The 12,875-nt window shown below is 40.5% G+C and overlaps 1 protein-coding gene across 1 annotated transcript in view; it reads right to left on the minus strand.

The window, feature by feature from the left end:
- Positions 1-1,161: 1,161 nt before the first annotated feature.
- Positions 1,162-12,875, minus strand: part of LOC145449590 (chitin synthase chs-2-like) — a 48,836-nt gene continuing 37,122 nt past the window's right edge. The window contains exons 16-24 of the mRNA XM_080327977.1: positions 9,593-9,845; positions 8,986-9,206; positions 8,579-8,792; positions 8,473-8,516; positions 4,825-4,868; positions 4,505-4,757; positions 3,887-4,018; positions 3,777-3,825; positions 1,162-1,646 (exon numbers count right to left, since the gene is read on the minus strand). Of these exons, the coding sequence (XP_080184103.1) occupies positions 1,555-1,646; positions 3,777-3,825; positions 3,887-4,018; positions 4,505-4,757; positions 4,825-4,868; positions 8,473-8,516; positions 8,579-8,792; positions 8,986-9,206; positions 9,593-9,845 (1,302 nt within the window). The 3' untranslated portion in view covers positions 1,162-1,554. The remainder of the gene's footprint in view (positions 1,647-3,776; positions 3,826-3,886; positions 4,019-4,504; positions 4,758-4,824; positions 4,869-8,472; positions 8,517-8,578; positions 8,793-8,985; positions 9,207-9,592; positions 9,846-12,875) is intronic.

Here is a 12,875-nt window from a genome sequence, read left to right on the forward strand (position 1 = left end):
GCCATGTAACATGCGACTCCGAGAAGTGTGCCAGAACGATCAGCAGCAAGAAGACCTTGGCCAAAAAGGAATATGTCCTTGTGCTGACCGAAAACTTCGATATATAGGCATACATATATGTTTAATTGTCCATAGGCGCCTCAATGGCTGGCGTCGAATGTTCCTGTCCTGGCGACCTTAACCCTACAGGACAAATTCCATCCCGCAACAATTATTTGCCAGTAAAGAAATACCAATATGAAATCGTGTTCGTCTTTTAGTTTGGTACGTTTTAACGATTTCCATATCTTCGGACATATCAGATATAGGAGGTCACGAAATAGCATCATGTAAAGAAGTCAATATAACAACGATTCCGCCCGAATATGTTTAATTATTATTTAGGAGTCCTACCTTTTCCAACATACCACATCGACCATATTGACCGATTCAAACATGTATGATATAGATTTGTCGCGCTTCGCGCGTTTAGGCGAAATATGGTGACTCACCAAACAGTACACGAAATAGGGTATAGCTGATATGTAGCGACAAAAAGCCCACTGGCTTAGGGGGTATGGGGTTTGGTTTATCACCCTATGGGGCCAAAGATCAACGTTTTTTTTTGGGGGGGGGGGCTGACGAAGTGCTGTTTTTCGGTTCCGAATATTTGGGGGGCGATGATCGGTGTGGAGCTTCGAAAGGGGGCGATGAGTCGAAAAAGGTTGGGAACCACTGATCTAAAACCTTTTACGCAAGGTTATACGAGTAGTTATGTTTGTACACCAGTACTTCTACTTCCACAATTTTATGCTGAAATGCTGATTGTTGCATATGTAGTTTTAGGATGCAGTTCAACGACATGTTGCTAAGAAGTTGGGATATAACTATTAATCAAGTTCAATTGGTGCGATGCTGTTAATCTTAATCTTTTAGAACGCGGCCGAAATCTGAGTTTTATTAGCAACTGTCGACCCAATCCTCACTGATAGAAAATAAATAAATACATTTCTAATGTTAATGTAATGTAACGGTTTTACGGCTATCTATGAAATAGAGAAAGTGCAGGCAACTATATAGTCATTGATGAAACATGATTCATTATATATAAAAAAAAAGGTCATCGACAGAGCGAGGTGGATCTCGCTGGAATTTCTCCTTCATTGTATTATTAATGTACGAATCTTTTGTATTGTCCGCATCAATCATTTTTATTTGTCACGAATTCTCACAGGAAATTTGTAAGCTCGCGGTCCCTTGAATCATGGAAATTTGCCATTAATTTCACAAGACTAATCACTGACCGCTGATCGACAATTTTCACCCTTATTTAGATGTAAGTCGATACAGTAAAGTTTACAGTGTAAACTAACGGTTTATTAGTCAACAGATCAAGGTAGGCAGCCGAAGATGAAAGTACGTCTAAGCATAGACAACTACCTGGCGTCGCCCGTTACAAACATTATGGATGAAATTGGTAAGTAAATATGTAGCTAAATATTGGTCAACTCGTTACGTTCTGATAAATATTTGGGTGAAATTGATTCTCATGATTATGACTAAATGTTAAAAGAATCAATCGCGATCCACATCGCCGTCTACAAATGCTGGATTCATATGTTGGGAGCTCGCATCCGCTCGACCATTCTCCATCCTCGACGATGATCCTTAATAATGAAATAATATACATAATGTGGTACGCTAAATAGCGGTTTTACATGCGTGTCACAAATAGACACGATGATAAAGCAAGCAAATCAATTATGAGTCGCAAATAATTTTCCGCAAAGATTGTTTCAACGGCAGCATGTCAGAGCTAATTTATCGAGATTTTACGTATAATTTAATTGGGATAAGATTGAAATGATAGATTTTTACCTTGACATTTCCACACTGTCCCCAGAACTACCCACGGTCTATTTGTTTTCGACCAAACCTACTATGGGCCTTTTTCATAGGCTGATTACTAGGGCAATTTTTTGTGACCTAAAGACCGAAAGATTTTGACCTAAAAATCACAATTTTGACATTTTTTGACCTTGAAAAACTCAATTTTAACCAAATTTTTATCTAGCGTATGCAAATTAGGTGCTTTCCCACATGATGTTAGAATAGTACCACTTATCTTCATTTCTGGTGGAACTGTCTGTCCTCATGAAGTAGTTTGACCTGAAAAACTGGTGACACACCATGTTGCTCCATTCTGGCAATGGTGTCTACTTCATAATTTTCCATCATGCGCTTCTTGATATCATTGTTGGGATGACTCGAGTCACCTTTTTCGTATGACTTGACTAGACTCGAGTCACTTTGCTAAAATAACTTGACTCGCCGTATCAGAATGTGGATTGACTCGTGAATCGGAGCAAAATTCACGAGTCAATTTCAAGTCATCATGTAATCGGCGTCGATAAAAATCACCGTTCATGCACATGTTCGGATTGTTCGCGAAACGCTGGTGTAACCCGTAAGAGCGACCAATCATTGATTTATCGTGCGTTTACTGAGCCGCTTTTGTTCTCTCACAACTAAATTGACTGCAAACGCAGTGATCGAAGCTTACAGCTTACGTTGTCGTAAACTAGTAGGCCTATAGTAAAGTAATTTGATAGCAAAATGTCTATTTCTGTTCTTACCTTAACCAAACCTCTTGCTTTATTGATATTGAATTCGGATATAGTTTAGTCCCCGGTCATTTGCACAGGCTCGAATTGTGTCATATCAACTTATAAATGGGTTGCATCTTATTGCATCTAATCAATTCGTTTCTCTATTCTCTATTTTAGCAGGTAACTATAAACTGAGGCTATGCAATTACTACGTTCAGCTACAGTTACAGTTCTACGTTTATGTGAGCAATACAGCGCCTTCATGCATATATATTTAACTTTATATTCGTTCATCGGTTCAAAATCAATAACCACTCAATCTGTATTTACGACAGTTAGCAAAATTCAATGACGTAATCATGCCTCATACTTCGAAAAGGCAACTTGACTTGAATTGTGACTTGACTCGTGACTTGACTTGACTTGACTCGACTTGACTCGAGTCACCTCCAAAAATCGAGTGACTTGACTTGACTCGAGTCACCATCGAAAATCGATTGACTTGTCTTGACTCGAATCAAAAGGAGCAATGACTCGAAATGACTCGTGACTCGAAGGTAGTGACTTGATCCCAACACTGCTTGATATAAGAACCATGCAAATCCACGCAGTCTTGCTTCAGTTAAGATATTGCACCACGTTGAGCATAACACCATGCAAACCTGCTTGTTTCATTTGAATGTTTATGCTTCACAATGAGTAGACAATGGGCATGGGCAGTCTACAACGACAGGCCTATAATGTAGGCTACAAGCTGTAAAATGCCAAATGATAAGTTCTCCGACAGTGCAAAATCTACGATACAAACGAAATGCAGGTTGCAAAGAAATTTAGACTATGTCAACAATTTTGACATTTTTTTGACCTAAGGCTACAATTCTGACAAAATTTTGACATGTCAAAAAGAAAACTCGCCCTACTGATTACTAAAAAATATCAGGCCGATTACTAAAAACACATATGGTCAGAACTCGAGCGTCGAATCGATAGTCCATGGACTGGATATCCACGGGATGTCTTGTTCATTTTGGGCCGGATTCAGATTTACACTTCTGTTGAAACGGCCGGAATCCTGCGGAGTAGTATCCGGGGTGAATATTGGCAGTACTTTTATTTTTTTTACCGCAGCTAGATTGCTGTGTAAAATAGGCTTCTAATATGCAATTCGCACGTGTAATTGAGATATACCTGACACAGACATATTGGTCGATTGCGAATCCTCCGATATCCTCTTCTCCTGACAGAGAAAATAGCATTTTCGTTTCAATAGCTCGTTAATGATACGTTCAAACACCCACTTTCGATCCAATCAGTTGAGTTTCTGCCATTCGCAAGAGAAAAGTGTCCCATCGATGGAAAAGCATACATACGAATTGGATCGTCAGGATAATGATGAAAAAGAGGAGGAATGCGAAAGATAACGGATTTAACTGCAAATATATTCGTCGTAAAAATGTTGGATAAGGGTTATCTAGCCTGCAACATTTCATAGAAAAGATTTGTTCTATCCAAAGAACTGCTGAAGAGAGTCGGAACTCAGGAAGTTCACTCACTTAGGAAGTAATTAATTGACTTCAAATTACAAATTATTCTAAATACTTAATTCCACACTACACCTTCACGAAAAAGGCCAAACAAAAACATAAATTTTTATTCCTATAAATCTTAATTAATAAACATAGAATTAACGTGACCAAGACTTGGGAGTAGGAGTTAAAATGTCCCTAATCCCCAAATCTGTTATACTAAAACTAAAACTCCGTTCATAGGAAGGACGAATTCAAAGTATCCAATTTAAATGTTAGTAGTTAGGCAGTCACGCGAAGAGCCGGAGTCACTATTCTGAGTCTTTTGATTCGGATAAAATATATGCCTACGTATAACACAACTCAGAGCCTTCGAAATCAATACATTACCTCTGACACATTTCCATTCTTATCCACCAAAGTGATGTGAACCTCGGTCACTACAAGTGCCAAAGAGAAAGTGAGAACGAGCCATAAGGAATTGATGAAAAGATAAGCTCCAGACATCTTGTTTTTCAATTCCTTGAGCTCTGGCGCTATTTTCATCTTATGCTGTCTCTTTTCCTCCTCAGTCTCCGGTCCCAAATGTTTGTTGATTAGGTGATTCCAGAAACCCAGTTCAGCTCGGGTCAGACGCACTGTTCTGTAACAGAGGAGCCCAAAAAAGTTAATAACATGTCACCGAAAAGACGTTTCTAACGAGAACGTACCCGACTGTGGTGCTGTCGACTGGACCTTTGAAATACAATTCCTCCTGTTATAGAGTTAACTAGTTATCACGTTGCAGTGGCATAATGCATTCATTCAATTATGGTCTAACTATAAAATCATAATCTTATGAACTACATCAAGAACGGTTATCTATATAACTAGGTACATGAAGTGGTTTTACTCTTACAACTAAAGTAGGGTTTATAAACCTACTCATAAAGCTCATCGTACCCCTTTAGTTTTCATTTTCGTAACCCTGTCCATTTTCAACACAACCTAGGATGGTATCTATATTAAAATCAAAAAGACCATTGACATGAATTTTTGAGTTGATTAAATCTGCCAAGAAAAGACTCCCATTAGCGTTAGTGTGCAAAATTTTTTAGGCTCCGAATAGCGTATTGACTCAATTCCACAATAATCTCGTACCCCCTGATTTCGTTAACCAAGAAGGTTAAGAACCAATGAACTAGACCAGTGGTTCTCAACCTTTTTCATCTTGCGGACCGGTAAAATTTCGAAATATACGTGACGGACTTGGTGGACTTTCAAAATTTGAAATCAACCGAAAAGTTAAAGTATGCTGCCGTTTTTTGCAAGTATATGGTGCTATAGCAGCGGTTCTCAACCGGGGGTCCGCGGGCCCCTAGGGGTCCGCGAAGCAATTTCAGGGGGTCCGCGAGACCTCAAAACTTTTAGTATGGTTGATAGTCTAATTTTTTTATTTTTTTTTTATTTGGGAAAGCATGAGGCAGTTTTGCACAACAACTGCTAAAACCTCATGACTCATATCATTGTAATAATCGTCCGAAATGAACTATCGTAGTGTGGAAATTCATTTCCATTGCCAATTTTCCATTAACCTGTTGATATACAAACATATTGCTGTTTAGAGACGTTTTGTTGGGGTTTGTGGAAAAAATAAAAATATGGAGATAGTAACGTCAATCAGGGTGACTGCGTAATGTCTGCGAAACCTTCTCGATTTGAAGTTGTCAGTCTCATCAAATTAGTGAACAGTCGTTTGAAATGAAAATTTCCGGATTATTTCCCTAATTTGTCCCAATGCAGGGATTGAAACCTCGCCACGAAATCCATTTTATCCTGTGATATACATAACCACTATTTGAACATCTTCTTGGAGGTACAGAACTTCAATATACAATTGAATAGTATATTCACATTGAAATGAACCCGAATATTTTTGGCTCACACCCGTCATAAATCGGACAATGATATACCTGCTCCTAAAGCCCGGCTATCAGATTTGGCGCATTCTTATTGCGGATGCCCTATCGACAAGGCTGTTTTTTGATGAACAAGGAGTGTTTCGTTGCTATCAAAGTATTACGCTCCAACCCTGAAATTCATATCACCCGTTATATTGGTATGCAGCCTTGTCTTGTTAATGTTCAATTGTTCATGGTCGAAAATGCTTGCTCGTAAATATATATGTAAACCCGAACAGAACAAGTAGTTTCATGACAGTCTTTCTCAGGTTGGCAAACTTGGATACATTCTTTGGCGCATAACATTTGTCTATATACTTTTATAATAGGATTTTACCTCGACGGCAGAAACTCTCTGTGGGCCGGTCAAAATCCCGTCGCGGTCCGAATCCGGCCCGCGGCCTGTTGCCCGTCCCTGCGCTAGATGCTGGAGTGATATGTTCACAAAATATATGTTTCTTCATTTTGGTGCCATAAATGTTGCGATCACACCAAAAGTATCGTTGGAAGCGTTATGCGTTAATATTGCAGTAGCCCCCATCAATTTTTGCGGAAATGGTTTTCGGCACTTCTCGTTCATATCAAAACGAAGACCCGGATTTTCAAGACCCGGCCACGTACTTCAAGAAATACAGCAGCAAAATTAGCTTTGAAATAATAAAAGTCTACCAATTTATACATAAATAGTATGATGTTATTTGCATGAAAAATCAGTATTTTGCTATTTATCACAAGCCTACAGTTCATATTTGCACAAGACAGATATAAAGGTTGCACCATAATAGAGCTAAATTTGAACTAAAACTTAAGGGGGTCGCGAGAGTCCTTGACGGCCTAAAGGGGTCCGCGAAGCCAAAAAGGTTGAGAACCACTGTGCTATAGAGTGAGGGGTTTGACCGAAATTGATGATGTTCATGATGGCATCCATGTGATTTTACGGTAGTGAGTCGGCTGAATCGGAGTAAAATTGCCTTGCCCAGATACACGTGGGATCGGCGAGAGTCTTTTACAGTCTTTCGCGTCGTAGGCCATGGATGTAACCGACCACGCCAATTGGAATAATATTCTTCTCTTCGACAATATGGATAGAAGAAGTGTTTCGGAGTCCAACCAAGCACCTTGTCGTGCTAGCTTGCTCAATGCTTATTGCCAACAACACCAGACGTATAGGCAACTCTTGCTACTACCGATACAATGCGCCGCACGAAAACACCTGACCATAGCTACACCTGGCCATCCACAAAACCAGGGTCGCAAAACCACTTCGTCACCCAACCCCTCAAAAAATTTCGATCTTATTCCTCCTACAGTTAGATGGATATTTCCCCAGTACTCGCGAACACATCCATTCTACTCCGTGTATGCAGAGAGTATATGTAGAGTAATCGCGCTAAGCGCGAAATTTTTTATAATTCATGACCGAATCGGATAATAATATTACTAATGGCGTATATATTGCTCTAATTTTTTTTAGTCCTTTCAGAATTATCAGATTTTCCGGTAGAGCTGAGTAAGGTGTTGTCTTGGAAAATTCAGGACACGTCATCAATATTAAACATATTCGGCGGGCGTGTTGGAATAATTACTTTGTTGTATGTCATTATTTCATGACGTACTGTCTGTTATATATAGTGAATAGATATTGATATCGCCCAAGCGCACTAAACCAGAATACGCACACAATTCCAAATTAGTATTTCTTCACTGGAAAATAACTGTACTCTGTGAGATGGTATTTGTCTTGTTGGGTACAGATTGTCAGGGCTGCAAAATTCTGCGCCAGCCATTTAGGTGCCTATGGACAATGTGAAACATATATATCGAAGTTTTCGGTCAACAAAGGACAGTCCTTTTCGACCAAGGTGTTCTCTCTGCCGAATCTTTGGCACACTTTTCGGAGTCCTATGTTCGCCTAAACTTCATTATGTGTTGGTGCATCGCAGCGCGGCAATGGCTGACGCTGGAATGCCTATTCCTATATATCATGCTTGTTTCTTGGGGGATGGGCACCCAATAATCAAGGCATTTAGTGACACTAAATCGGGAGAAGCGCGGAATTGTTTTTGTTTAAAGTTGGATGAAGTTTCAAAGAAATATTCTATAATTTATGTTCATTCACGAAATCACTTTGGGCCTCCTTCAATAGGGGGTTTGTGTGCGGTAGTTACGAAATGAATAAATCGAAAACGAATGATCGTGCAAACTGCGCGGTTTGGCGAGTCAGCTCGTACCTTTCGCATCTTGAAATCAAGGTATAAAACTGCAAAATACCTGGCGGACCGGCAGGAAGGTCGTCGCGGACCGGCGGTTGAGAACCACTGAACTAGACTATAGAGGATTCTGTACAGTGTACATGACATATCTATAAAGATGGTTATATGTGGTCTAGCTTTAGCATATTCAAATGAATATACGTACGTTCGCTGGAGAATCGCTTCGAAAAGAATCATTTTGAACTCTTGCTGCAATGACATCCCAAAATGCATCACAAAATACAAAACGAATAATATGCTTCCATATTTACTTGCGAGGAGTGACCTCTGTTGTCCAGACAATGTATCCCGAAGGTCGTTGAGTCTGTTGATTCGAGTCGACTCGGAGATGAGAATTTGCTGAGTTTCATTTGATGTTGATCCATGATGTTCTGCTGGCCTCGACTTCTTTGGTTTGATACATAACTGACATCGACAGATGTTGCCCCAGCCACAACTATATAGCTGAGTTTCGTTACTTTCATCCTACAAAAATAGGCCCTTATGATTCTTTTATGCCAGCGTAGCGAATACCCCGGTTCAATTGATTGATCCGACTCATAAATTGCTTAGTTTTAATTGCTAGTCTGCATAATTAGCAGCGACTGGCTGCCATGATAATAATAAATTTACTTCAGCAATAACTATTAACTGTTTCGACCGAAGTAACTCCACTAACCTCGTCGTTATTGCTGTGCGACTTGTCTTCTCTTGTGCCCCACGATATGTTATCCAAATTGCAGTAGCTATATATCGGCAAGAAGATGAAAGCAGAGGGAACACAGATATAGTATAGAATCCCATGTATCAGGCAAGTCCATTCAGTAGGATGGAGGAGTCCAGTGAATGCGAACAGTGCGATCATCGACAACATGAATAGTGACGTAGGATTCAGTAAAGCTGCAAAATGTCATTGGGATTATATTACACACAATGCACAACTGTACGTACTTATAATCACACTTATACCTTTAACATTGACCACATTTTTTATCATTCGAACTTACACGCACCGACACCATATGTGCATTCTGCATTGGTGCCTTCGAATGGTGGTGGTAGGGCTATACGCAGCATACGTTGTTACAGGGATGTTGACCTAATTTCAAGGTACTTTGGCCAAGGAATTACCCTTCTTGTCTTCGTCCCTTAGTATGCCGGGTACATATTCCACATACTATTTACTCATACCAAACGTCGTAGACATCCTAGACATCGTAGACATCCTAGACATCGTAGCACATCGTAGCACATCACAGGTAGAAATTCGAATACAAATAACTCACACATTGCTAGGTCCCCTAACACTCCGACGAGCGCTGCCATCATAAGAAGCCCATAAAGCAATGTCAAAACACTTGCAACTTTGATTTGGAATTCTTCCGAGGAGGTGTAACATATCACGGTAAAATATATCACTGGTGCCAATGCGATGACCATGGACCATGCCACCGGGATTCCGAATACATATAGAAGTGCCCCCTGTACTATAAGAACGACAGTCGACGGCCCGAGCAAAGATGCAGCCGTCAGGAGCATCTGAAACGTTAAATCATTTCAATATTCCAGCGGTTACAACATACATTGCGTTAAACATCTCGGGGAATTATATTGTTGCAGCAATAATGATAAATCAGCAGGTTACATTTCAGAGAGATATTAAGGGATTCCAAGCCGCTGTGCGTAATTTGTAGTAAAACTTTCATGATACTATTGGAGGATTTTCCACGTTTCGTTGATCGTAAAATAAGATCTATGCTATCTCTGAATATAGGGGAAGCGAGTGGCACAGTGTGCTAAGCCAGTGCTCTTCAACCGGGGGTTTTGTACACCTTAGGGCTGGCCTGGGCCAAATGCGGCTCGCGGAGCGATTCTGTGAGGCATGCCAAAGGTTGGTTGAAATTTAAAATATAAAACCTACTTTTTAATGTAGCTGCGTGGAATAAAACCATAGGAAGTATAAACTGTACCGGAAATTAGTTTACTATCAAGCCTGTTCATTAACATACCGTGATTACGCATCCTATACGTACCTCACATGCCTAATCCAGATTCAAAATCAATGTAGCAAATTATGCCGTTAGAATTAAAGTCACAAGAAGTCACCAAACCTTCTTTGTTGCCATTGTCACATTACGCATTACACGGTCTGTGTTTCAAATTATTACGTGATGCGTTTCCAAATCCATATTTCGTAAAACAAGTGAATCAGTGCTCATCATTTCTCTGAATATATCACCACCCATAAAAGAAGTCAGAAAAAGAAAGCCGAAAGTTGAAATTCAAAGATGGTTCATAACTGCAGCCTTGGCTAAACAACGAGGCCGTTTCGTCAAGCTGCACAGTGCACACGTCTCGGAGACCAGCTGCCAAGAGAATAAGCTATATATTATCCTCGAGACCGCAACTCCTGCACCCCAAACCCGCCAATTGGGTGGCGAGCTCGACGGGCACCCAAAATTATTTCGTGAATGAACATAAATTATAGGGTATTTTTGTGAAAATTTATGCAAGTTCATTCAAATTTTTCTCGCGCAGGGCGCGATTTAAATTTCAATGGATTTAGAATTGGGCAATTCGGCGTTAGACATTACCGCGCCACGACGCACCAAGATAAATGAACTTTAGGCCAACACGGGATTCCGAGAAGACACTGCAATTGCAACTGATGATCAAATTAACTAAGTAAAGGGAAAAAAGCTTGACAGCGAGAAAACCCTGGCCGAAAAGGACCGAATATCACGAAGTCCGATTGTCCATAGGCAATATTTGCCAGTGAAGAACTACCAATCGGGAAGCGGGTGCGTTATTTTAGTTTGATACACGCTTTGGCGATTTCAATATCTTTTCACATAGCAGACAGGAGGTCACGATATAACAACATGTAACAAAGTAATTATACCAACGGGCCCTCCCGAATATTTCCAAGACAGTAGCCTACCTCACTCAGCTCTAGCGGTAAAACTGAGTAGGCCACTACGTGGGCTGAGAGAGGTTAAAAAATATAGCAATATATATGCAATTACCAATATTATTGACCGATTGAATCATGGATCATGAAAAAATTCTGCACTTCGCGCGATTAGGGCATAAACATTGCCGATTAGTGTATACAAGACATCTCGTGCATCGTGCATCTCGATGGGGGCTGATCTGGGGGCGAAGCCCTCAGCAGCTTGGTCTAGAACTCTATGGGGGGGGGGGGGGCAAGACCAACGTTTGGGGGGATGACGACGGGTTGTTTCGGCCATTCCAAATACATTTTAATGTATTGATAGAAAAACTCGGATATAGGGTTGTACTCAGGGGTGTACGAGTATCGAGTGAACGTTAAAAGGGTGTACCACGACGAAAAAGGTTGAAGAGCACTGTGCTAAGCGACACCGTCACGACACTCGGCTCTACCAAGTTTCTGTGTGTCGGAAGCTTATTTGGGCTCCTCATCGCCGTTCTTACTGCGATTGCAGTGACTTAAAAAGCCCAGAAACTACAGTGAGCCGAGCTTGAAAGTCGACAGCAAAGATCCGATGAATGAATGCGCATGGAAGACTGATTCGTGGATAATTCGCCAATATAAGAAAATGCATTGAACTGTTGAAATTGCCCTTGTCGGGGAGCACAAAGCCTCATAAGGCTATATAACTACCACTGACGTATCTTATCAAACAATCAATCTCTGAATATATACATATGTAGTTGAAACCGCTTAATTCGTACACCGGATAACCCGGGCAATCGCCTTATTCGGTCGAAATGCTCGGTAACCGAGCAGAAGTGGAAAACGCTCGTAACACTTCCCGTTAATTTGGATAATTCTTCGCTAAATCGGTCAACTTTTATCGTTATGTATTGACACAGCAAACAGAACTTCGTTCGTTTCAACCCAAGATGAGTGATTATGGTGAAACAACCACGATCCAATGAGTACCAATCAACAATGAACTCATATAAGGCCGTGTCAGCTTCATAGTAGATATATACTTTATGAGGATTGCATCGGTCTTGTTCAATTCGGTTTATTAGCAATTTTCAGTTCAATACATCACAAAAATGCGATACAATGAAAAGATAGGAATGTCGAAACGACTTGGAGTATAGTCTTAGAACGGAACTGTATAAAAAATACCATATCTGCCCTTGCTGCTTAGCTTAGTGCTGCATTTTAAGGCTTACTATGCTATTTCATCCAGCCACGCATAGGTTACGCAGTATTTGCTGACTTGTCTAGCTGTAAGTCGTTTATTACGCAACAGTACCGTATTTTAATGCGCTGTATGCGGTTAGGCAGTCGGACGTTTGATCAGTTGAGTGGTATACCAAGGAATCCATGAAGCATGCGCGAACGATGCCATGCTGCAGTTGTTCTAGTGGTACTCATGCTCGGTTCAAACAGTTCCTCTAAAGCAAAGGTCTGAAACACCCGGTCCGCGACCGCTACATTATAGATCTGTTACAATATTCGAATGTAAATCTAACGCTGATTTAATTTGACTTATACGTAATGACATGATCAATAGCCTTGTTAAAGAGTATGCCCTAAACCCGGATTAGGCTGTACTTCTTCAATGC

This window comes from Botryllus schlosseri, chromosome 11, assembly GCF_051294905.1.
Source record: "Botryllus schlosseri isolate E-star chromosome 11, Bs_hap1, whole genome shotgun sequence".
Classification (NCBI taxonomy): Eukaryota; Metazoa; Chordata; class Ascidiacea; order Stolidobranchia; family Styelidae; genus Botryllus; species Botryllus schlosseri.